We start from the raw sequence: 27,853 nt of genomic DNA on the forward strand, positions 1-27,853 counted from the left end.
TGTCATACCGACGATCAGCCTGTGCCATTATTTATATACACCCAATGGAAAATTTTCTATGAAGTCTCATAAAATTGTCTTGTTCTGCAAGAAACTATAATTGTACCTTGTAATTTAAATGCTTGCATTCGGATCTAGGGAAGATTTGGAATGCAATTTATTCCTTATTCAGCCTATTTGCTAAATTAGACACATTGAAATGACCGTATATTGTGCCAATTCAAAAGTAAACAAAGCAGTATTTTCGATCTTTGAATGCGAGCTTTCGCCTAAATCTACCATATTACTGAACCAAATGTTATATGTAAGGTGTCAATCTCTTGGTTGATGTCTGGAGATCCGAAGGGAGGCATTAATCTTTCGTGGTCAGGCGATTTCTTGATTTTGAAAGGGATTTTCTGGTACTATATTGAAAAATCTTCGCTGGGTGCATATAAAATCTGGCATCGGCAGCTCGTGAGAATGGGAATTGCCCGTCTGTCTGGAGGTCTGAATAGCCCAGATGGGAATAGAGAGGAAAATACCTGAATAAAAAAGTCTCCACCGCAAAGCTGGATACTAATTACATTGTAACCAAGGTGTTTTCTACTTGCTAAAGGTGCAAACAAATGTCTGCTACTTACTGTATTGAGAATTTCCACATTAATCTTGCGTTGCTTGAGATATCGTATGATACCGAAATCAATCTTTGACTCAGGATCTCCTTTACCAACAATAAGAATATCTGAAACACACCAAGGAAATAATCAGAACTGTAGTTTAAAAAATTACTAATCAGTAGGAACTACTGACAGTGACAGTCTCTCTGGATACATCATCAGACCATCCAGACCAACCTAGGTACTGCATTCTTTAATCTTAACTTTAGACCAGCCTAATTTAGGTGCTGCATCTTTTCGTCTTGATAGTACTCATACCTCAGGCAGATAAAGTATTTAAAACATGTTAACATTACACATGCTAACATATTCAGTAATGAAAAGGTCAGGAGCCATTGTGCTCAGTGTATTGATATTTGGTGGTGAAGAATTCATGCTTGTTAAGAAACAAGCTAGTATAGCCAAATGGGAATAGCCCTGTAACCCATGTGAAAACCCATGTGACATATAATACTGTACATGGCGGTTAGATGTACCCTTGATATCAGATTGGTCACAATCGAGCAAGAAGTAAAGCAGTAATCAAATGTTTTAGGTTTTCAGATTTGGCCCCCTGCTGGCCAAGCAGAGAATCATATCAAACCAAACTTCAGCACCCGAGATCGCCGGACTATAGGGTACCATACATGTGCATCAAATGTGAGACCAACGGTCACTGCAGTTGAGAAAAGTGCCATACTAAAGACTAACAACTAGTTTACACCATTTGACCTCTGTGACCTTGGTATTGCATGTAATGTATCCTTGCTTGGAGCATGGGTCTCCAACCTCAGTATCCGGGCTGTCGCACCAACAAGCCCAGAAGCTGTGGAGGCTGCCAGCGACAAGCAGATAAACGTTCCGACAAGCCGATAATCTTGCCGACAAGCTCAAAAATTGTTTTTATTAGGTCCCTTTTTACATGTTTTAATAGCCAAACTATATTGAAAAAAATACAAGCCTATAGGCGAATATGGGTCGTCGCGTTGATGCCAGAACGTCCCCAAAGTTTGGAAATGTTGTTCTTAATTCCTCCGGGTTGGGGTACCTATGGCTTGATCAAATATATATCATAATACTATAAGGCGGCTCGCTAAAGTGCCATTTGGGGGTCGTGTTTCGTCTGGAAATTTTGCACGTTTGCAGGTGATATGTTATCCTGATGCAACGTCATGTTTATTTTCGGAAATTTACTTCAGCGGAGCAGTAATGAGGGATTTTTAATCGGACACGGTCAATTCTCCTTACAACTCACGGAAGCCAAGCCATTGCTGTTTAGTTATGCAGGGGATTAATGAATCACCTGCACTCCCACCCCACAGGGTGACTAACACTACCTGTTGAATGGCTGGCTGTAGGGGGGTGATTGGAACAGCCTGTACACGTGTTGACCTGCTGAACCAAGGTTAATGTTATTTTTCAATCCACGATTGTAGGCCTAGGTCACCTGATCTTCGAGATTTCGCGGGGAAAGAAATTGTAAACAAACGTATGTGTGCAGTTCAAATGTAAACAAAAATGTATTTTTGGTATTTTCGGTTGCTGGACTTGGGTTTTCTCGCAGTAAGGAGCTGGGGTCAAATTGGTGGTCTATTGTTTATGGGTGCTGTGTTAGCCAGAGCTAACTCGTGATTATGAAGGTTACCATGGTATGTTTATGAGCTCACCACAGCTCTCAATACTTGATCTGAAGAGGCGCGCTGAACCTAAAATGGCCTTATCAGGGAGCTGCTCACGGTGCTGAACTTCTAGCTTGCCTGTCGAGTAAGTGCCTTGCCCGAGACCTGGCTACATGTAGGAAAAGCACGCATTTTAAAGTTATAGTAGTGATAGTGCAATTGGTTCGAGCCATTTGGAGGCCGACATGTGAAGGCCTATCTGCATGGGTACTCCTTCTCCGTATAAAAAGGCGCATATTGCTGACGAAGGAACGAGGCATTGCCTCATCATCTCTATCGGACCAACTGATATACTTTTATATGCACGCATACAGCACGCCACAGCTAGGTCCGAGTCTGTGGACAAATGGTTGGTTTAATTTGTCTCTTCGATATGGCTCCTTTGATATTGCATTAGATGTTTATTGCAATTCAATCTATTCAAGGTATAGCCCATTTGAACCTGCCTGCGCCACGGGTACAATGCTAGTGAATATTAATGTGGATAACTGGAAAATATTATACTCTAATGCCCAGTAAACGATTAGAGATATTTGTCAACATGAAATTTTTGGTGAAATCGCAACAAATAAAAAACTCGATGTATAGTAATCTTATGTTTTCATTTGAACTTCAAACATATTTAAATGATATTAAATCAGTGAAACACAGGGCTTGTATCACAAAATTAATGCTGGAAGCCCATTGTCTAAGAATCAAAACTGGGAGACACTGTAGTCTAAGAAAGTGTGAGGTTTGCAAGTCAGGGGAGGTTGAGGATGATTTTCACTTCCTTGCGGTGTGCCCTAAATATGCGTCAAAACAGCAAAACTCATTGCAGTTGTAATAGAAGTGATCTCATTTTCTGTCTCTGTCGGATCTGACTACAATTTTTCTGAAAAATCCTTCACCTCCCTCTGCTGCGATTATCAACGAGTTCTTTAAACTGCGTAACTCTATATTGTCCTGATTTCCATTATTATGTTTTTGTCTTTAAATATTTGTGATCTTATTTTGTATACCCTGTAACTTTATATTGTATATTTTGTAATTATTTTATGTAACCGTTGGCCCCTAGTGGGCGTTTTATAGTCTGGGCTCCTGACCTCACTCTCGCTGTCGTAGGTCAGGCAATAACAAAAATCTATAAATAGAACAATAGCTTAAACCACCATTTCCACAAAAATTCTTATGCCTAATTTTTTTAAATATTATAAACAACCTATCCTGCAAAAACCAACGCAATCGGTCAAGGTTTAGCGTCCCAAATCGTACTTTTGCGAAAATGACAATATCGCTAAAAGTGACGTCATTATATGGGGAAACCCCTTTGTCTGAAACATAAAATAACCGTAATCGCGCATTTTAAGAGTAATTCCGGTATTTCTACAGTGTAGAATGATGTGTTCAATAATAGTGCATAATCCTAGGACAGATATAGCGCTCAATTCGACCGTAAAACGATAACTGGCTCGGGAAATTACAACAATGGCTGAATCTAAAAATAACACTCCTCTTTTCTGCCGTGTTATTTGTAGACGGTTGTTGTTACCTGACCCGTTCCTAAACCCTACCAAAAGCCCGGAGATCGAGGTCAGAGAACCAGACTATTTAGCGTTTTAGAGTAATAAAGAATTTGAATTTGAATTTTTCCACCGCTGTACCTTATTATCATAATTATGCCCACGTGATTAGCTGCTCGGTATTGACGAGCAAGTGACAGTCCTCATTTGCATGTACATTAATGTCATTATTATGGCTGACGCGATCCTGTAAAGTTGTGCGTAATTTCTAATTTCTCGGCAAATACTTGATTGATTTCGTTGAAATTTGAGAGTATTACAGATTAGATTACTGCTTACATTGGGTCTTCGTAGTTTCTTCATACATCATCGATAAAGACACGTAGCTTTGTGAAGAAACTCACCATACTGCTCGCTGGCCAGCACAACATTCCTGCATGCTACCTATACACGCTCATCAATTTTGAGCTCCCAATTAATAATTTTATTCATTTCGCATTTTACATGAGACGAAGGACTTAATGAACAAGATAACGAACTTTAATGAAAACTTAAGTTTTATTACAATAGGACAAATACTGGCAACGCAATTTGCATTTCAATTCAACAACTGCCGAGCATCCTAGGGCTAAAACTATCTTCATTCATACTCAATCTCGCCATTTAGCTAAACGGACCTGAAACAAATCGATTCAGCGTCTACACTTTTACTCTGATTTGTCTCAAAATTGGTGACAAAGAGGCTGAATGTACTGCAAACAATTCCTCGGAACCAAATTTAAAAAAAAATGATTTTAAAGATATTTTTTAGTGTAAAATGCCCGTTGCTAGGCGTGGTTGCTAGGCACATGCTGCCACAAACATAATGACAGAACCTGACAATAAGGGTCTGCTCTCGCGATGACCAACATTTTGCTGCTCAAAGAACATTGTGTCATGTTCCTGGAGTATTTGGCTATAAACATAATAATCCGGTCGCATTACAGACTGACAAGTCGGCTTGAACACAACAAAGCGAGGCCTGCTTTTGCAGTAGCGTGATCTCATTTGGATGACAGCCTTGGGCGATAGCGAATCACATCAAAGCCCACGAATCTGGGTGCCACTCTTTGACAAACTCGCACAGTGGCGAAATAAAATGATTGGCTCTTTGAGTAATGCATTTTCGCTCTTTAGTAATGGAGGCGTGGTTAAAGTTCAGTACCAAAAGCCTCCTTCGGAAGACAAAACTGACGATCTATCAGGCAATTCTGAATGCTATAATCTAGTTCGAAAATGCCTCAGAATGCATCTCAGCGCATCTAACTTTCAAAATCTTCAAATATCCACCCAATATGTGATGCATCTTTGTTAGATGTACCTACCATAAAAATATTATCGAAAACAAGTCACTAATGAGTGAGATATTGCACTTATAATCTTTTCAGTTTTGGCCCCCTTATAGGAAAGGCAAGAGTCAGATCAGACCGAAATTCAGGTTATCTGACGTAGGGAGTCATGTGTACCAAATTTCAAGTTCATAGCCCTAGCGGTGAAGAAATGTGCCACTGTTTTTGAAACAGGATACAGGCGACAACGACAGACACAGCGGTGTTATAGACTCCCCTACGGTGAGCCAAAAAGTCTGCTTCACAACACTCTCGTTAGCATGACTAACATGTAGGCAATCCGGGTAACTGTCACTGGTACATGGTAGCTTGATCTTTTACTCATTGGCAGTCAGTTTTGTACTTTGGCGGCTCTTTCTGCTCATTTGGGCTGGTGTTTCCAGAAAGCTCTGCGATGGGGGATGTGCCTCCACTGTTTGCGGGGCGATTCAGCTGTCCCGTGATGACATTTTCCAGCATGGTTCCAGTTTCGCCACAGGCTGGTGTTCCAATATGGATCTCATCTAGGGGTAGTGTGCTGGCATTGTCTGCTGCCTGGCTCTGGTATCTGTGGCAAACATGTGTCGGTGTGTCTTCTGTTTCACCATTGGTCTTCTTAGGTTTGGTGCCTCCCACAATTGTGATCCTTATTTTTGCCTCTAAATTTTTTTCTTCATTGATTTTCTTCTTGAAATCTATCACTACAGGTCATATTTTTCATAACCTAGCTAAATTTGTATGCAGTTTTGTCTCCCGTCCAATTTATTTTTTGATATAAATTGCTCGTTTTTTGAGAAAAGGTATTTTTTGTGGTCATTTGTCTTTTTATTTCGTGGATATTTTGGGTGATAACTGCATTTAAAATCAAATAAAACGTTTTTAAGGTATTTGATATGAATCATTATTATTATTTGTCGAGTGATATTGTCGTTGGATGTTGACTGTTGAACAGTTACGCGGGATTGACGAAAATATGTCAACATTGTTGACAGTATATTCACTGCATGAATTAGAACCTTTCCCTTAGAGAATGCCGAATTGTAAAATAGAACGTGATTGACAAACCTGGTGTTTTTCGCCAAAATTCGTGTGTGCATGTTTTATATGTTTATTGCAATTTATTTCTAATTTTAGAGGATAATTTCTATGTGTTCTTATAGAGTATTGCGTCATTGATTTTTGTAAGTGCGGACCGCCTTCTAAGTTTTCAAGTCAGTAAAAATTGATTCAAAGGGCTAAAAGCTGAATATTGAATGATTACGGTAGCGTTTTGGTCCGTAAGATTGCTTTTTATTTTCAATGACAACTCAACCTTCGTCATCCTCATGTTTTAAATAATGTATCCAATCTTTTGCAAGAGAAGATCAAGTCGGTCAAAGTTGACAATTTTCATGTCGAAATCTCGCTGTTTACATTTTCTGGTTCGTCCACCATTTTGTATGTCATGTGACTTCAAGCTTTTTCATGGGTTAGTTCAATACCTGGCAAATGGCAATTGGCGATGGCAATGTGCCAAAAGTATATCAAGCTATAAAATAGTACCAAAGTTTCAGTGGCCTGTGGTCTAACCAATCCAATTGTGAACCTGAGGCCGCTAGGCTTGTTCTTCATTTCTACAATTCTCTGTGCGGGAGACCTGTTCAGGGAATGTTCCTCATCTACAACTTTCTGTGCCATGTGATGATGTTGGATCAATAGTGTTCCTAGCTTTTTTTCACATTTGGACCCGGTACGCCAGCTTACGTTCTGATTGTCAAGGCGTATAAAATGTCTTCAGTACATACGGAGGTCTCTCCCTTACATTGAACTTTCCTTCGCACTGCGGGGAGACAGGGCCTGGTGTGTTCCCATATTTTCCACTTTACGAGTTCGCTTGTGGACTATTGATGTTCAGTTTAGCATGATATTTATAATTATTATTTATTTATTTCTCGTACTCTCATACATTTCTGGAAATTGTGCATTGTGCGCTTACATGACTAGGTGCATTGAACAGGACAAATAAGAGATGTAACACTGGTGTATAATAACAAACTACATATATATTAAATAGTGGGGCGGCCACTCATGCGCAAGCCAGATGCGTAATTGCATCCGACAGCTCATCTCTATCAAAGAGGTGCTAATCACCCCTGTCCCTCATCAACAGAAGATCCCTGAGCACGCTACCTATGTCATTCATTTCAATTTCGCCAACTTGGTTACCCCTTCTAATTAGGTTGTCCCTATCCTCTCACAAAGTACAATGATGTTTCCCCCGACAGAGGAAGTACTCCCGTCAAAAACTAATTTTGCAGAAATTTCACCCAATTCGTTATTGCTTCTCAGAGCAGTCTTAAGGAATTTTAAGAACCTGCTGTACAACTGAAACTCCGGTTTGTTATCCTGGCATATAGTAGGCAACAAATTTGAGTGAGTCCTATATGGTAATTTAAATAGTTTCCTTCTACATTTCCTCCAGGTTGTAAGCAATCTACACATGTGCCTAGAAGAAAAGTCCCAGAGCACGCTGCCGTATAAACACATGACATATGTTTTGAACAGGCGATATTTTACATCAATGTCGCAATGACCAAATGCGGAGACCAATGCGTTAGTTCGGGCAATCGTGTTTCTAATAGCTTCGTTAATAAGTGTCTGCTCGGTGTGGGGGCCTATGATATGGCCAAGGTGATTTGCTCTATCTTCTGCCAAAATTCGGTTGTTTTGCCATCTTATAAATGCATTGGCTGCTTCTGTTCCAAACAATAGGAAGTTTGTTTTAATGACATTGAACAATAGTCTATACACCTCGGAAAATCTATCGCAAATCTTAAGCATTTGCTGCATGCCATGTCTGGTGGGGCACAATAGAACTACATCATCAGCATACGCCAATGCCCCTACAAAAAATTGGGCGATATAACATCCGAAACCCGACTTTTTCAAGTCCAGAAGCATTTCATCCGAATAAATGCAAAATAAAATAGGGGACATCACTCCGCCCTGCTTTATACCATTTTTTACATTGATTACCCTACTGAGAGTGTCCTTCCATTTCACTTGAACATACTGACACATGTACAGCGTTGCCAAGAACTTCGCAATCAATGGACAACATTTCTTTTTTACTAACAAAGTGAACAGCCTGGTATATTCAATTCTGTCGAACGCACGACTGGCATCTAATTAGCAAGCTCTGGAAGTGCACAGGGGCAGTATCCTGCTGTTTTCTCTGTTGCCAGGTGAGGATAGATAGCAGTATCATAGTTGTAGATCCCATGGGTAGCTGTTGGGAGACATTGGCAGGTTTCTGAAGTTCCAGGGCCACTATGACTCAGTACCTGTGCTTGCAGATGGTGAGTCAGGTCATCTTGCATTTTGATCTTTTCTTTGAGTTTGTTAACCCGGGCTTTGAGCGAGGCATTTTGCATTGATGTCTCAGTCAGGTCCAGTTCTTGCTTGTTAAATTTTGTTCAGCAGCCTCTCTCTGGCCTCTAGCACCTTTTCTTCCTCCATTTCTGGGTTTGGGTGAAAGGACCGTACTTGTACTGCGTCTTCACCGTCACTGTACTGAGGCAGATCTTGGTGTGGCATGATAAAGCTGAGGGAATCCTCATTTATGGTTTCATAATCATCTGTCAGTGACGTCACTACCCCGTTACCTTGCGTCTTCCTGTATTGTCTGCAGTATATAGAGCTTCGGGCCTTTTGCAGACCTGGTCCAGATTTAGGTTCAGAGACCACCACGCTGCAGTTGCATCCCTGCACGTTGTTACTTGCATTGGCTTGCTAGGTTGGTCTCTGCGTGGCTGTAGCATCAAGCGGTCCCTGGGCGGTTGTAGCATCGGGTGATCTCAGAGTGGCTGTAGCATCAAGTGGCTTCTGAGTGACTGTAGCTGCAGCGGGTGATCTCAGAGTGTCTGTAGCATCGAGTGGTTTCTGAGTGAATGCAACTGCAGCGGGTGATCTCAGAGCGGCTGTAGCATCAAGTGGCTTCTGAGTAACTGTAGCTGCAGCGGGTGATCTCCGAGTGGCTGTAGCATCGAGTGGCTTCTGAGTAACTGTAGCTGCAGCGGGTGATCTCAGAGTGTCTGTAGCATTGAGTGGCTTCTGAGTGGCTGTAGCTGCAGCGGGTGATCTGAGCGGCTGTAGCATCAAGTGGCTTCTGAGTAACTGTAGCTGCAGCGGGTGATCTCAGAGTGGCTGTAGCATCAAGTGGCTGCTGAGTAACTGTAGCTACAGCGGGTGATCTCAGAGTGGCTGTAGCATCAAGTGGCTGCTGAGTAACTGTAGCAACAGCGGGTGATCTCAGAGTGGCTGTAGCATCAAGTGGCTTCTGAGTGACTGTAGCTGCAGTGGGTGATCTCAGAGTGGCTGTAGTATCAAGTGGCTTCTGAGTGACTGTAGCTGCAGCGGGTGATCTCAGAGTGTCTGTAGCATTGAGTGGCTTCTGATTGGCTGTAGCTGCAGCGGGTGATCTGAGTGGCTGTAGCATCAAGTGGCTTCTGAGTAACTGTAGCTGCAGCGGATGATCTCAGAGTGGCTGTAGCATCAAGTGGCTTCTGCGTGACTGTAGCTGCAGTGGGTGATCTCAGAGTGGCTGTAGTATCAAGTGGCTTCTGATTGACTGTAGCAGCAGGTGATCTCTGATGGCCAGGCCTCTCAATTACATGCCGATCATTACCCCCTGCATTTTTCCACCCTAATTTGGGCACCCCATTTTACTTTCAGTCAAGATGACAACCATGCGCACACGCACAATGGGCAATTGGAGGCCAAGATCGTGTGTAACTTACTGTTACAAGAGGCCCAAGGGCCTGGCGCTCAGCTGAGTAAGCAGATACAATTCATAGTTTAGCAGTTTTACTGATACTTTTAGATAGATTTGGCAAGGATTATATAGTTACAATAACCATAGATGCTTCAATTTGTCAACTGTGAAAGATGTAAGTGACATCACATGAAGTAATGCAGTGCGAATACGACATTTCCAATAGAGCCAGGATCTATGTCACAGTGACACACGGACAGGATTGGTTTTCCTTCTGGTATCAAAATTGATGTCCTCATACTAGTATGTCCTGAAAAGGTATTTGGACACTTACATGATCAGTGTACCATTGAGCTTGGGTCTGGTGCAATACCAACTTGAAATGGGGGGTTAGTGGATTTAGCAAAGTGTTTGGGATGCCCTGTATGTGAAGAAGTATGATAAAGAGGCGCTTAAGAAAATTAACTTTATTGGTAAAAGATTGACCTGACCTGCAGGTGATTGGAATTTAACAAAGGCTGATTGCAATCATGGAGTAAATTATATAAGAATCACTGATTTGGCAAAGATTATTACAAGACGTCAAGATGGAAAGTGATTGTACAGTGTTGGCTGTAGCACCTGGTGACTCCAGGAGGAACATGTGAGACAGCTGGCGTGTTGCCAAATCTGGACCTACTTTCCGTCAATGCTGAATACGTCGATGAGAGCTCTCGAACTATCATTTCATGCAAAAAATGATACCAAATTTGGTACACATTTACCCCTTAGTCAGGTGATCTCAGGGACCGAAGTTTGGTCCAATATGATTCACCACTTGACCACCAGGGGGCAAAATCCAAAAACCTTAAAAATGTGATTATTCCTTAACTTCTTGCCCGATTGCCACCAATTTGATATCATGGGTACATCTAACCACCATACAGTATATGTCACACAGGTTTTTAATTTGACCTTCTTGTCAAGGTCACAGAGGTCAAATTGCATAAATTCGCCGTCAGGCCGTAACTATGGCACGTTTCTTAACTGCAATGACTATTGATCACAAATTAAGTACACATGTACCCCTTGGTCAGATGATCTCAGGTACCGAAGTTTGGTGCGATCTGATTTGCCGTTTGGCCTCCAGGGAGGGGGCCAAATCCTAAATTCTTCAAAATGCCATTATTCCTAGTAATGACTTGCCCGATTGGCACCAATTTTATATCATAGGTACATCTAATTCTAACAACCATTCAATGTGTCACCCGGGTCTTCTTTGATTTGACCTACTTTTCAAGGTCACAGAGGTCGAATGTTATGTAAATTGGCCATTATGGGGAAATTGTAATTGCTTGGACCTACATCAAACCTAACACTACATGACACAATACCATGCTCTTTATCCATCTTTCCTCCACATGAGGTGAGCACAATGGCCCTGGCCATTTCATTTTTATTTAGACGAGCGATTACGTCACTTTTGGTGATTCCCTACGTTGTCCAATGAGCGCTTTTTAAAGTGTGCCATTTGGCATCCATTAAGCATGCATTTGCAATGTATTTTATCAACGCTACCAATTGCCGAACAGAATGCCGTAGCTCCGTCAATTTTGAATCAATTTTTATGGGAGTAACATTTTTGTGTTCCTTGGAATGTCTACTTTTGACTCATGTAAGAATCGTAGTACTAAAAACTCAAATGCAAACAGAATCATGCCGATTCACTGCACATACTGTGGGAAATCTCCACTTCAAAATACATCACGAACAGAGCGTGCACTTCTAATATCGTTTTCACAGAATTTTGGCAAAATTTTCAAGAACTAATTTCCGAAAGTAGTCAGTCCCTAAAGACCTTATGACTACCCACTGAAAAGAACTAGTGATAATATTGCCTACTTGACTTCTTTTTAGCAGAAAATCGGTCAATTACCGTGTTGCAAAGTCAATCTTCCATCTTTAGACTGGTCACAGTGGGTATGCTGAAATATAGCCTGGTTCCTTGGCCAATTCCATGCGCAGAATGCAAATGCGCAACTAGACGTCATGACCCGGTCTTTGAATCGTCAAAAATTCAGAGGCAAGTTTTATACTGAAGGAGAGAGCATGGGCACAAACCTACCTAATTTCGGCTCTAAAAGCGTGAACAGTTCTAAGGAGTCGGAAGTGATATCCCCAGGATCTTTGATCTGAAACAAAAAAAATAGCATTAAACGACAGCCTTCGTTGTTTTTGACATACAAACAGTTTTCGTTTAAATTAGTAAATTACCTGTCTAGCAAACAGTTCGAATTGGGCTACCGCGATGAATTGCAAGGGCTAATTGAAGTAAATTGCAATACAAATTCAATGCAACGGGTGATATGCATAAATTAAATGGCAAGGGGCCATTGTGCTCAACGTATAGATATTTGGTGGTTAGAAATTCATCCTAGGATATGTGACGTTTCCTTGCTTGGAGTACCTACCATAAAAATATCATCAAAAACAAGTCACTAATAAGCGAGATATTGCACTTTTAACCTTTTTTGTTTTGGCCTCCTGATGGCCAAGTGGAGAATAAGATCCAACCGAAACTCGGTATCATAGGTTACATGTAATAGGGAGACATGTGTACAAAATTTCAAGTTAATAGCTTTAGCGGTTAAGAAACGTGACATAGTTACACTCAAATGGCCAATTCACATCTTTTGACCTCTGTGACCTTGAAAATTAGGTCCAATCAAAAACTTGTTGGATATGTGATTTATCCATTGCTCGGAGTACTTTTCATAAAAATATCATTGAAAACAAGTCACTAATATGTGAGATATTGCACTTTTTACATTTTTTAGTTTTGGCCCCCCTGGCGGCCAAGTTGAGAATCAGATCTGACCGAAATACGGTTAAATCAAAAACCTGTATGATATGTGATGTATCCTCACTAGGAGAACCTTCCATAAAAATTTAGGTTTAACCCATATGGAGACAAGCACTTAATATTCCTAAACCCTGAACGGGACAACGCATTTCAGGTAGTGGCAACCAATTCAGAAAAACAATAATAACAATACAATAAACCAAGGTAGACCCAATAAAGTATACATTTTCTGAAAGCTTATAATGTTATCTAAATATTCCCAATTTGATATTGAGAAAGAAACAGAGTTTACCCACTAGAAAGAGACTTATTCTCCAAAAAGGGCCCGGGGGGGGGGGGGGTCGGCCAGCCAAACGACCCCTCACGACCAAGAACATTGACCAATACTTACTGTAGTACTCTGGATTGAAACTAGAGATGATATACTATGAAATAAAGTCATAAACTTGCCCCATTCCCTGTACTGGATCTTATAATTCATATTTCCGTAGCATCCCCCATAGCTGTTCTGGTCCCTCCCACAGAAACCCTACAAAAACCAAAAATAATCCAACGAAAAGACTAAATAGCACACAATGGCGAGAAATCATGCTTATTGGTCATTCTTCACGGCTGCACAGTGATAATTGATTCCCCATTGTGGTGGATGATTCAAATAACATACGGAATAAGCTGTAGCTGCCCGTTTTCAGCTTTTTAAAAGGCAACAGCGTACTCTGTAGGTGCACCCATATGGTTTAATAGGTAAGCTTTATTTTCTATCATTATAATGAATAAAAATTCAGAGATGCATTTTCAATTTTAAGGCTTCTTTATTCAATCAACTTGAATAATACGGTAAAACAAGACCAAAACATAAAGGACAAATCAGCATATGATTCAGCATCTTATATCCCAAACCTGTCAATCTGATGGTTGAGTGGTTGGTTAGTTTCGTGTCACCACAGTTCCACAGCATGCACAACACCACTTTGCCTACGGAGACTGCTGGCAATGACTCATTGATAGTAGACTACATCATCATGTAAGAATGAGAAAAAAATCGAACTTTGTAAAAATTAAACGGCCAGGGGCCATTGTGCTCACCGTTTAACCCACTCGTTCGCCAGGTGGTCGCTAGCGACTGCCTATGTGGCATGAATTAAAAAATCAATAATTAACCCCGTAATCCTTACTGGCTGGTGTTGCCGTCCTCGGAACCAACTTTAGATACTGTAACCTACTGATTTATTGTATTTCTGATAGGTATCACTATTTACGGTAAGGTTGGAATCTTTGACATGACATTGTGCTCTACTGCGTATCCCTAGTGAGTCAATCTGGAACCAATCTATCCTTGGTGCAGACAGGTTCAAATTGGCTATATCTTGAATAGATTGAATTGCGATGAAAATCTAATGCAATAAAGGAGCAATATTGAAGAGACAAATTAATCAAACCAATTGTCCACAGACTCGGACCCTGAAATGGCATGATGTATGCGTGCATATAAAAGTATATCAATTGGTCCCATAGAGATGATGAGGCAATGTCAATATGCCTTGTTCCTTAGTCAGCAATATGCCCCTTCATATACGGAGAAGAAGGAGAACCCAGATAGGCCTTCAAATGTTGGCTTCCAAATGGCTCGAACCAACTGTACTATCACTACTATAAATTTAAAATGCGTGCTCCTCCTACATGTAGCAATGTCTCGGCCAAAAAGGCACTTAGTCGACAGGCACGCTAGAAGTTCAGCACCGTGAGCAGCTCCTTGGTAAGGCTATGTCAGGTTCCGCGCGCCTCTTCAGATACATCTCAAGTATTGAAAGCTGTGGTGAGCTGAGCACATAAAAAGACCATGGTCACCTTATTTGAAAATCCCTTCATAATCAAGGGCTACCTCTGACTAAAACAGCACAATAGACCACCAATTTGACCCCAGCTCCTAACTGCGGGAAAACCCAAGTCCAGCAACCAAAAGTACCAAAAATACATTTATGTTTACATTTGAACTGCACACATGCGTTTGTTTACAATCATATCGCGTAATACGAGGCCCAGATGTTTCATTCAAATTTCCCGCCAATGACGTCAACGTGTGTCATTTGTTTTTAACAATGTCGCAATTTTGGTCAGTAGGACACTTTAGAGTAGAATATGAAATTATTCCAAGTAGTCTTGGGGTGAAATTAGGGTTTAACATTGATAAATTACGGAACATGCAATTAATCAATACGGATTGAACTTTTTTGCGACAGTCGTCAACCACGGCGTACAGGCGGGAAAGTCATCATCATGTGTTTCTACAATTTGCGCCCCAGGCCAAGGCCTTCCCGAATCGCTAAAAACTGCGGTGCGTGTGATGAAACTACAAACAGAATCAAGACCAGAAGAAAACAGAAAGGACCGTATTGGCCTTGCGAGGTTAACGACTACGACTTCGACACAGACAAGTAAGTTGCAACTGAAATACTAGCTAGGTGCGTGTGATCGTGCCCCCACATCGGGTGTGTCAACTCACTGTCGTGTGTATACTACATACCATCCATACAACCAATGTACGCACAGGCTACAAAGGCAGACATGTCAGCCTCGATCATGTATGTACAATAATTAAATTGGCCCTATGTCATGTATATGTCAATGATGTTTCACTCCTCAGCCAGCAGGACACAAAGCTGCCTCACAGTATTGGGGAACAGTAGCCTAGGCCTACCGGTATTTGCTCCCCCCCCCCCCCCCCCCCCGCTCACACTGAGGACAATTATTCATTGCCCAGTCAGATGCTTTCCAAGATACTATTTACCCTGGGACAACTCCTACCCAAGACATCTGCTCCCTCCCAAAGAGTACTGGAAACTGCCCACATTAAAAACACTGGCAAGAGATGCATGATTTTTAGCAGTATCCTACATGAAGATCTGCATAGAATGACTCCGACCTGAAGTCTAGTGCATATACATCATGAATTGTCTTTCTTATATTTCCAGGTATTTCGTCCACTACACAGGCTATAGTGGAAAGTGGGACCAGTGGGTGTCAGCAGATGCAGTCAAGTCTATTTTTTCGAGGACAGAGGACACGACATTCATCCAAGAACTACTTGAACTTTTCCAGAAATGTTTAACTATCGGAAGACAAGGCATTAGAAAGGTCCAATTTTCGCTACCGATAACGACAGCCCAGTTCGGAAGGGTATTTCCCAAGCACAAACTTAGAACGCTTCCACAACGTGAACAGAGGGGATTGCTGTACACGGTAAAGAACTTCCGTTGTATGGACAATTTCTTCGGCCAGTATTGGGAAACGCGAATTATGAACAATCATGGTGACCATGCAAGTATCGTATTACCAACACTTCCGATGTGGTTGCAAACACTGAGATGTATCTCAAGACGATTTTACCAAGGAATTGGAAACGCTGGCTACCCCTACGATCGAAAGGACAATATCAAACGACAATTGAGATTGCATGTCTCCTTCGTAAAGAAGCTTGGTAATAAGAATGATCTCCAACAGTCAGCATCCTACACCAATGAAAGAAGGCGCGGTGCGCATTAAAAAGTAAGTTATGAATGAATTTTAAAAACCTCAGAGTCAGACATAATAGTATTTTGCATCTCCTCAGCACCTTCAACCCTACACAGTAGAAGAGATGAAAGGCGCAGGTCTTGCTTCAGCTATAGTTGGAAGCATAAAGGCACTGCTATATGTACTGGTAACTGGAAATTTTCACTTTGCAGCAAATTTACTACAACAACCCCTCTCACAGTATGAAAGAAAATAGGGTGTTTTTCTGATATTCCATACAAATATGTTGTCGTCAACATTGGATTAAAATGTCAGTCTGCAAGCAACTTAATTGCACTTTCCATTTCAGGTCTTTCATACTTGAGCAGCTCATCCAGAAAGATGCTGTGAAAGCGCCATTGACAAAGACGACAGTTGTAGAAATTCTCGTGGCCATCTCCAAAGACAAGTGCATTGACATTAAACAATCAGAACAGACTATGGCAAACCTGAAAAATTGTCTTCACAAGATTCGAAAAGGTTACAAAGAAACCTGCCGAAAAGGCGGTCAAACAAAGATTAACTTTGAAAAAAAACTTCATTCTGGTAAGCTCTACTGGCAATGGCATGTACCATACACTGTTCGACACAGCAACTTGTTGGAAGAATTAGATAACCAAAAAGAAACAACGAGGGTACATCTTCTTGAAAACAAAAAGCTCAAAACTGATATCTCTGCCCTTGACCAATTCAGAGCAAAACAACTCCTTCTCGAATCAAAAATTAACAAGGGACTCAAATCATACTCTCGTGCACAAAAATGGCGCCTAAAGAAGAAACTAATGGTAACTTGTAGAAGCAAGTTAAGTTTTGCAAAAGCCCTGCGTCTTGTACCTTCATCTGTCACTTTCTCATATTTGCCTGAAAATGCAACACCATCTGATGAAGGCTTGATTATTGAAATTCTTGAAGAGAAGGAAATGAAAGAAAACTCTGAATTGGCAAGGAAGGAGGAAGTGAACAAAACTTTGATGACCTTAGACAGGCATAATATTTGTGAGCAAGCATATCATGCATTGGCAATGACTCACCGGTATCTATCTCGTCTTCATCATATCAGAAGTGAAAAACAGGGGCTGAATGCTTCATTAGATATGTCAGCATTGACAACAAATGGCATTGATTTGGTGTGTCAGGATTTCGATCCAAAGTGTCTGAAAGAATCCGAGGGTTGTGTCAAGCAGGCTTTGAGGGTGACCGCATTGGCATTAAGCTAAATGGAGATGGCTCTCCATTTGGCCGAAATGTCAATGTAGTCAACTTTGGTTTCACAGTGCTGCAAGAACAACGCTGTATGGCAGCTACTGGCAACTTTCCTATTCTCCTCTACCATGGGAAGGAAACCTACCAGAATCTCAAGACTGCATTGACTTCTAGTCTCCCAAGCCTAGCAAACAAGGACTCTATTATGGTAAATGGCACCACATACTTGTTAGATCAATATCTCTGTGGAGACTATAAGTTTCTGACGTGTGTATGTGGGCTACAAGCACCATCTTGCAACTTCCCTTGCATTTGGTGCAAATGCCCCAAACAACAGTGTTGCTGAACGAGAATGGTCAATCAAAGATCCGACCAAAGGTTGTAGGACAATGGAAGAAATGAGGCAGTGTCTTCAGGCAAAGGGGAAGAAGCGTTTCTGCATGAAAGAGGAGCCCCTCTTCCCATGGATTCCTGTAGCCAGGATAGTTGTTGACCCTCTGCACACGTTCTTGAGAATTTCAGATCAGCTATTTGATTACATTGTTGATCAGGTCAAGTTTCAAGATGCAGTGGAAAACCCTAAGAAATCTCCTAGTGAAAAAGGTGACCACATGATCAATTTAGAAAATTACATGAACGAACATGGCATCTCCTTCTCATTCTATGTGCAGAAAAGCAACAATCCTGGATTAAAAGCCAAAAGTCTTAGAGGGCCAGAGTATCATGCTTTGCACAAGGTGATTGATGTTGCAAAGATCTTGCCATTTCTATCTCCCGACAAAATCCAAGTGGTTCAAAATCTCTGGAATAGCTTTTATGCTATATACAAAGATGTAACTGGTGAGGAGAACTCAATCACCCCATTGTTAGTTCAGTCAATCAGGGCCAGAACAAAAGCATGGTTGGAAATGTATCTGATCATTCGCCAAGCAAAAGATATCACTCCCTACATGCATATTTTTGCAGCGCATTTACCAGAAATGTTGTCCTTGCATGGTAGTCTGCGCAAGTTTACCCAACAGGGATGTGAAAAGCTAAATGATGTTCTGACCAAATCATATTTCCGTGGTTCAAGTCACAGGGGCTTAGAAGCTCTCCAGCAGATTTTCCAGAAGTGTAACAGACTTGACATTCTAGAAGACAAAGGACTTGGCGTGAAACAAGTCAAATCACCACACTGCAGCAGGTGCAAATCTCAGAAGCATCGGATCAATCACTGTCCTGAGACGATGCCAAAGCAAAGTACTAGCATAGTACAGTAACATTTCAAGCTGACATTGAGGGCAAAGTACCCTGGTATTCGTTTTTGATGATTCAATTACATGTATTACTATGGTTCGCTACTGATAAGCACTTATTTTGGAAGTTTCCTTCATGTTCAAACCATTACTGTAAGATATCTCGGGAGATGATTACTCTCTGAGCTGCTACATATTTTGACTGAGTGGTGGTGGGCGGGGGGGGGGGGGGCAAAGTGCCCTGGTATTATTTGTTTATATTCTTTTTCTAATTTTATTTTGATAACATTCTGTGATTTTTGAAAATTCCATAGTTTATTTTAGTCAATAAAAACAATTGAAGTAAATGAGAAATGTTTTGTAATGTTGTATTTAACCTTGTCATCATTAGGCATACCATTGGATACCAGGATTAGATTGCAAGTGACTTCACCAAAGATTTAAGACAAGCCACCGCAGGAGAATAAGTGGTCCGAGAGTGACCATAGTGGAGGCCCCTTGTGAATAAGCCGAAGAAGTTGTCCCCATTTGGCAACAGGAGTCTGTCTCTAGTCACGCTGTCACGTCCATCCAAAGTGAATGATTCCCGTCGGGACCCCCTCCTACTCCCCCCTCAGTCCTGACCCCCAGGAATAATTTCCTCCTGGGAGAACATGTTTCACGTTAATGCCCCCAAACCATGACCCCTACACAAGCTGACGGAGGAAAATCAGGCCGGATCTCTATTTTATTGGGGCTGGAGATTTAGCCTCCCCCCCCTGAAGGAGGTGGGGGCCTGCTGAGTGTTGGTCTTAGTAATCACAGTCAGTAGTCAAAACAAGTCACCCGTTCAATGTGGATTTGCTTTAAAACCCTAATTGAAATCATTCCTAAAGCCTCGTCGTTCCGGGTCAGTTCTACACTCGATTCCGGCGGCGAATGAGAGCTTATATTCATTTTTTAGCGTTTTTCAGAGAGAAAACCTTTTTCTACACCAATTTAGAATGGATCTAATTATCAAAAGTGTGTGTACGCGACCCAAATTACCGCGAAACCTCATTTAGCCGTCGACTTCAACGATAGACAGCGTAGTTTTTCATCCAGAATACAGACGGCGCTGCAAGCAAATGAAACGGCATTACGCGATGTGTTTCATTTCCCGCGAAATCTCGAAAATCAGGTGACCTGCAATCGTGGATTGAAAATAACATTAAAGAGATTGAGTCGTCTTACAACCGAGAGCAGTAGTGACATCTGTAGCGAAATTACAAACTACTGTGTGACGTCACTAGTTCCATATAAGGAAGCTTATTTACATAACTTTATAACTTTTTGTTTACTACGAGTTGAAAATTCGCAAGCAGCACGTGGATCCCCTGGGTACTGTCAGCTGTTTCCACTATGGGTTACATAATCGGCTACACAGAGGCCAATCTTCTGGTATATAAATAAAGTCGGTGATGATAGCGGAATGCAGTTAGGACATGTTACATCGTCAATAGTAATAGAAGTGATGTTTTAGCAAAGAAAAGATGGAGAATGCAAAGAATAGTAGTACATATATATGGACTTTGAGTCGGGTGGGGACGTGGAAACCATGGAAACCAAATAACCTTAGAAAGAGGACTGATTACGATACGAACATGATATAGACAAAACGCCGTGTATGTGATGTATGCTTTCATGAGTAACGTTACACGTACCTGGGCGCAACAGTTTTCATCGGGATAGCCTACTGTATTTGGCAGCGGAAGGCTAGGCCTTGAAGACTCCAAAAAAGAACTTAGCAACATCAGATGAATATAGTAGGCCTATCCTCTCTCCTTCGATTCCAACAGTAAGGAACGGCAGTGTAACTTATTCGTCTATCCGCAAGCGAAGAAACTAGACTAGGCAGTTTGTCGCAAAACATCCAATTACATGTAGTACCTTACGAATCTGCAAGGGGCCCGTTAACGATAATGTTGTAAAATGAATGTAAAAATTGGTCGCATTGGTCATAAATATTGTCTTATTTTTCAAGATGAGAGTATGTTGATGATAAGAAAACGTAAACCAATGACAGACCAGTATTTCTTAAACCTTGCAAGTGTTTTGGGGTCCTTGAAACTCCTTATATTTATCAATGAAACCTTATTCCCGCCTAAGGTTTTGACCGGGCCGTCCAAAACTCCCCATTTTTTGGCGGGCCCTTCCCTTTAAATTAACCTGGGTTCAGCAGGTCAGCAGGTATACCGACTGTTCCAATCATCCCCCTACAGCCAGCTGTTCAAAAGGTAATGTTATTCACCCCACAGGGAGTGCAGGTAATTGATTAAGCCCCTGCATAACTTAACAGCAATGGCTTGGCTTCTGTGAGTGGTAAGGAGAATTGACAGTTTTTTTATGGGAGTAACATTATTGTGTTGCTTAAAACGTCTACTTTTTACTCGTGTAAGAATCGTAGTACTAATAATAACTTCAACTTATTTTCCGGTTATGATAACACAACACGCATCTTCATGATCATGATCTTTCTCAAACTAACTGAATGACCTAATCGCCTTTGACGCGCAACCTAACCACATTATATCAATCCGCCCCGACGATCGACGCATCCATTCGATTCGATAACACTCGATAAAGTTTGATAAATAAACTAGAACTGAGATTTCACAGGAGCACCTGTGAATTCATGACTCCAGGGTTGTTTTGAGGGCGATATCGTAAGAGTTGGTCTTGAGTATGGGGACCTGAAGGTCTGTGTGAGGCACCTGGGGAGAGAAGACTAGTTGAACGATGGGATCTGACACGGACACTACTATTGATCTCATTATATGAATACCATTTAATTACAAACAAGTGAAAACAGATCATATCATATTCCTTGGCATAAATTAAAATAGGAGTGCGGGAACAAGGTTTTTTAGCAGGAGGAGGAAAGCGAGAACATTTTGCGCCGTCGTATTCCGATTTGACTGGTTAGTGGTGAAATCTGCTTTTAATTTTGCAAATTAACATATTCGTTTTTCTAGTTCTAACGTTGTCTAAATTAAAGGTGCTTTCCCAATGCTTGACTGGTCTGGCAAGAGGCATTGCCAGGAAAACGTGACGTCATTTTGGCCATTCTTCTTACCGCACGCCCTCCCTCTCCGTAAAACTTCCTGACATGGTGTGAAGTGGGAGGGCGCACAATGGGAACCACACTGCCGCGATGTTAATAGTTTGTATTTATAGAATTCAGCGGCAGAGATTTTAAGCACGGAAAAAGTAGATTAACTCGGCTAATCTCAATGGATTTTACCCAGGAATGTTTCAAGGCGAGAGAAACATCTGATTCAAGTACTGCGCCTATTAGATTTCATGTTCATGCCGAAGATTGGCCTAAAACGTGGAAGAAAAGAGTGCATTATCGAGTGTTGGAAAGGTCACGTGATTGGACGAGAAACCTGAACAAAGTTTTCGTGCTTTTAGCTGTCAACATCAATGGCTATAATATACTCCTGCAGAATAGTAGAACTAATAGAACTAATTTCCGAAGTTTCCAATAGTTTGAACACAAATCAGAACATCACCCATCAGCTGGACTCAGATCTGCATAAATTACGATAAATAATGAGGTCATCGCTTCAATTTTGCAAAGAAAGTTGACTCCATTCGAAGGTTGTTTTGACCAAATTCCGTTGAACTCATCGTTATGAGGGCATTTGAACACATTCTCGTTGATCTTTTCTATAAACTTTTGAAGTTTCGTACCAAAATACGCTTCCGTAAAGGCTTAAAAAAGAAAATTTGTCACTGTCCACGCTCCGGTACAAATAAAAAGGTCACCGCCATTTTCTTGATGATAGTACTCCAGGTAACCTCGGCGGGAAATTTAAAGCGGAATCATCCGGGGTCAAACAACAGTTTTGCTCACTACCGCCAACTGGTGATATAAATCGACACTAATCTATTTTATATCAAAACTTCTGTATCATGAAGACCTTTTCAACTTTATTTCAAGCTTTTATCTGCTGGAATAGAGCGTCAAAAAATTGTTTTTTCATTTAAGCATTTTGTCCCCTGGGGAGCTGAATTTGAGTCGAATCACCCAGCAAGCAACATTTTCTGCGGTGTTTATAAGCAAGACTAGATTTGAAGTGCCTCGGTTGTATGATTACAAAATGCCCAACTTTGTCTACAGATGGCTAGATGGATGGAAGGATGGCAGGATGGATGGAAGGACGGACACCAATCAAATAGCTATTTGACTAGCTCCGCTGACTATGTCAGCTGAGCTAAAAATCACTTGACCTGATACAAAAAGCGATTCAGGGAAATGTTGTGTACAAGTATCCTACGGACTATGTTTTCGGGAAAGACACTTTTCGCACAGAATCCTTTAACAATGTTTTTAATGTATTTAACGATAAACGTATTTTGATGGGGAGTGATAATTACCAAATGCGAGCTAATCTTTCTGTCTGCCATTGGAACGAGAACTGCAACAGGGAGGCAACCTCTGTTTGGACCAAGGGAGCAGCCGGAAGCTCACAGCGAAAGAGGACCAAGAACATAACAAAACCATGCTCTTACGGCTATAGGAGGTCCATATGGAAAAGACTCATTGAAAAGTTGTACTAGTCCTGGTACTGTCAAGCATAACTGATTATTTTGTGTTCAAATCCTTGAAGGATAATTATTCAAACTTTGGATAAAATGATGTTTTTCTTCATAATTGTGTTGTGAATAACTTTGGAATAACTTAAAAAGAACTAGGCCTAGGCCTAAGATACATTCAATAAGTATGGATTTATGGGTTTCCTAAATTATTGATGATGAAACAGGATCAAATCTTGCTTGGGGATAAAAATATTCAGTAAGTTTTAACAGCCTGCATGATCTTTCCAACTCCTTTAGTGAAATCTTCTTCCACATGCCTCCTGTTATTGTTTGCAATCCAAGATGCAGTACTTCCTAGCAACGGCTGACCTCATGCCACTGATATTGATTTCCATATCTCCTCCGAGCCTGGTACTTTGTACTGGTGACCTGAATTCTCGGCGGGTGTAAATTCCTCAGTTTAGATCATGGCCTTTAAAGAAACCTCCTCGATCTGACATTCTTGTTCCTCAACGAGAAATACCTGTATCGTCCACTGAAATCCCTCCTTATTCATAGAAATGAAATTACACTCGTATGCTCGTTGATTCAAGTCTCTGGAGGATGTGCTGGCCACTTCCAATCCTCTCCATAATGTTACAGGGTAAGGAGCAGGTTTGAGAATAGGAAGGGGAACTATTCCCTTCCGAATGCGCTATACTGTGTGCTCCCATTAGTCCATATCGGTTTTTAAATCTTGGTTTTGGTTGGATAGTACATGCTTGTCCTTCGATCGATCTGTGAACTTAATTTTTTTCTTGTGTGATTGCTTCAGATAAAACGGGGATAGTTACATTATCCCGACATGCAACACTGGCCTGCAAATTGAACTGAGCTGCGGTATTGATCGATACAGTTCCCAAATCCTTAAATGTAACTTCCCTTGTCCATGCATTTATGATTGCCTCCTGTTTGTGAATGAAATCCAATCCCAAAATAAGGGTATGGGCAAGTCCCTTGATAACATGACAATTGTGACTAACCTTTTTGTTTCCAATTTCAATGTTTATTGTGACTATGCCCATAATCTGCATATGATTTCCATCGGCACAGCAAGTACTATCACCATGTGAACTCAGAAAAATCGTATATTTGTCCTGCGGTAGTATTTTCATAAAATAATCATAATCAATGACACTAATTGAAGCACTGGTGTCCACTGGCGTAGAAATCATTACATCATCACATTTCATCTGAATTGTAGGTCCCCTGTGAAATTTACTCGCAACGATTTTTCTTGTTGTTCTTCTCCTATTTCTATTTTTTTTCTGTTTCTTTTCCTTGACGTCGGGCTGGGTCGATTTCAGTGGTGGTTATTGTTGCTTCGCTGGTCGGGGTAGGCCATCTTGTCATCCCGGATAGTTGGACTAGGACAGTGGTGCGTTTGGTGGATACGGCTGCCTATCTGTTCTCTTGTCATCACACCTTTTCCTGATACAATCCCTCTGAAAGTGTCCTCGCTTACCACAGTAGTAGCAAATGACCTGAGCATTTGCATCACAGCGATTTCGTCCTGGTGCTCCAGCCTTTGTATAATACGGTTGCCGGGAGTCTGCCACCTCTTTCAATTCAGCTAACTCTGACTGCATTGATTCCAATTTTTTTTAGTACTTCCTCCATTGTCCAATCCTGGGTGTTGGCTGCAATACGGTTCGAGCCATCTAGTTTCATCATTTTCACTGCGTTGCGGGCTGCCTTTATGGCTCCTTCGAGATTGTCAGGAATGCTTTGCCATACCAAGGTGGGAAGTTCTTTAGGCAATCCCTCAATGTAAGCACTCAAAGCCAAATAATGCGGCAGTTCCAACTCTCGATTGCGCTTCAATATGTCATCGGTGTAACTTTCAATGCTTTCTCCTGCGTAAGTGTCCGACCGGCTAGTTCCCGACCTCTAATCCATTTTTTGGACTCTTGATATTGGTCTTTAAATGCAGCATGTACATCTCCCAGGTTTCTAATTTCTCTGCTGTCAAACCTTCGTAAAAGGACATTGCATCTCCTCTCAGAAAAAGAGGGAATGCATCCAGTTTGGCTCGTTTCTTCCATCCCATCAGTGTAGCGATATGTAAAAATATTTTTATCCATGCCAAAGCATCCCCAGTACTCATGAAACTATCAGGTTTATCGCCGTAATCCCTGGGACCTTTCGTTCTACGTACCTGACTTTTCCTGGTCCGCCGTGTCCTTGCAATCGTGCCATACTTCCTCATCCTTCTTCTGGAGGTTGCTGCGAAGTATTTCAAGCTTCTCTAACTCCTTTTTCCACTCGTCTGGTTTCGTTATCTTGCTTTTAACTTTTTCTAGAGCATCCTCCGCCCACTTCGAACAGTCGTTTGCTTCGTTGACTTGTCAATACCTCTTGATCTGTCTCGCCTTCATCTCCTGCCTGCCAGTAGCTCCTCCTCTATCTCCTCCCGTAATTCTGCATCAGTTCCCATTTTGGCTTTCCTATGTCTCGATAACATAGGTGGGTCATAAAACCCGGGTTCCAACACCAGTTTGTAACAATGTTTGTTGGGGGGGGGGGGGGGGGTACACATTATGTTTAACTTGTTCCCTTTTCGTTTACTTTTCCTTGCTTGCTACAACACAAAAGTTTTCGTTTTAAACATGAAAGGAAGACAATGGAAACTTTCTATTTTAGAGGCCATAAACTGTGTACATTTGCTTAGACATTTCCACTTAAAGGTTAACTGGAGTTGATACTTTGAAAAGGAGATACCCAACATTCTCACAATATTGCACTTTTTCACTTTTCCAGTTTTTGCCTCCTTGTGGCCAAGTCGAGAATATAATCAGATCGAAATTCGGTGTCCGAGGTTACATGACGTTGGGAGTCATGTGTACCAAATTTCAAGTTCATAGCTTTTGCAGTTAAGAAACGTGCCATAGTTACACTCAAACGGCCAATTTACGCCATTTGACCTCTTTGACCTAGAAAACAAGGTCAAATCAAAAACCTGTACGATATGCGATGAATCCTTGCCAGGAGTACCTACCATAAACTTTTTATCAACAAGAGGCCCAAGGGCCTGGCGCTCAGCTGGATGACCTAATAACATAGGACTGAGGGTATAAAGTAGTAAATATCGGCTTTATACTACTGTTTGAAGGTTAAGAGAACACGTTATACCACTAAAATTTCCAATGCAGAGCTGCCAGCTGGATGAAATATGATTGAACTAATCAGCCATGGTATGTAAATATTACAGGAGGCAACGGAAGATATCCCTAGTTCAGTATAGCTTTACAGAAAAAAATGGGAGTAACATTATTGTGTTGCTTAAAACGTCTACTTTTTACTCATGTAAGAATCGTAGTACTAATAATAACTTCAACTTATTTTCCAGTTATGATAACACAACACGCATCTTCATGATAATGATCTTTCTCAAACTAACTGAATGACCTATTAGTAATCGCCTTGGACGCACAACCTAACCACATATCAATCCGCCCCGACGATCGACACATCCATTCGATTCGATAACCGGGTAACCCTCGATAAAGTTTGATAAATAAACTAGAACTGAGATTTCACAGGAGCACCTGTGAATTCATGACTCCAGGGTTGTTTTGAGGGCGATATTGTAAGAGTTGGTCTTGAGTATGGGGACGTGAAGGTCCGTGTGAGGCACCTGGGGAGAGAAGACTAGTTGAACGATGGGATCATGGAGGTATAAATAATTATTTATACCTCCATGATGGGATCTGACACGGACACTACTATTGATCTCATTATATGAATACCATTTAATTACAAATGAAACGGCCAGGGGCCATTGTGCTCACCGTAAGTATTTTTAGTAGACAGTTACAGAAAGTGCTACAGTATGTAGGCCTCTCATAATTTATACATGCATCTGTGACCAGTTCAGAGCCGGCCCTGGCCAAGTGGTGAATCCGAGACTTGTGGTTCCAAGCTTGTAGAGTCTAGGTGAAAATGATAGTGAAGAAACGTGCCACTCCATGACAATGGTGAATATATTTTTAACTTTGACCTCAGTGACCCTGACAGGTAGGTCAAATAACAAACCAGGGTGATATGTGATGTAGACACATCCACCCGACCATAACAATTTCATCACTCGTTACACTACAGCAATCGGCAAAAAACGATTTCCAAGATGGCCGCCTAATTAAATCTATGGCACCAAATAAATCAAAAAATGAAGAAAATGTAAGATAGAACTCAGAAAAGAAAAAAGGAAAAGATGAAAAATAAAAATATTTTTGGCTGTCCTTGACCGGGGTTTGAACTCACGACCTTTGGATTGCCACAATACGAGGAAAAACCCACAAAACATGCAATTTCGGCCATATTTGAATTCCGATCTGGCTGAAACTTGGCATACAAATAGTGGCTTCTTAGATGCATCATTACACAAAATTAAAACTCTTTACATTGAACAACGACAAAACGTACCAAGAACGGTAAAGTTTTCAACTTTGACCTCTGTGAACTTGAAAGGTGGGTC

The 27,853-nt window shown here is 41.2% G+C and overlaps 1 protein-coding gene across 4 annotated transcripts in view; it reads right to left on the bottom strand.

Annotated features, from left to right (window-relative positions):
• The window catches only part of LOC135490654 (NADH dehydrogenase [ubiquinone] 1 alpha subcomplex assembly factor 3-like), a 177,221-nt gene that overhangs the window by 107,182 nt on the left and 42,186 nt on the right, over positions 1-27,853 (bottom strand). For all 4 annotated transcript variants that reach the window (XM_064775963.1, XM_064775964.1, XM_064775965.1 and 1 more), the window contains exons 3-4: positions 12,044-12,110; positions 624-724 (exon numbers count right to left, since the gene is read on the bottom strand). In XM_064775963.1, coding sequence (XP_064632033.1) covers positions 624-724; positions 12,044-12,110 — 168 coding nt within the window. The remainder of the gene's footprint in view (positions 1-623; positions 725-12,043; positions 12,111-27,853) is intronic.

Source organism: Lineus longissimus, chromosome 7 (assembly GCF_910592395.1).
Source record: "Lineus longissimus chromosome 7, tnLinLong1.2, whole genome shotgun sequence".
Classification (NCBI taxonomy): Eukaryota; Metazoa; Nemertea; class Pilidiophora; order Heteronemertea; family Lineidae; genus Lineus; species Lineus longissimus.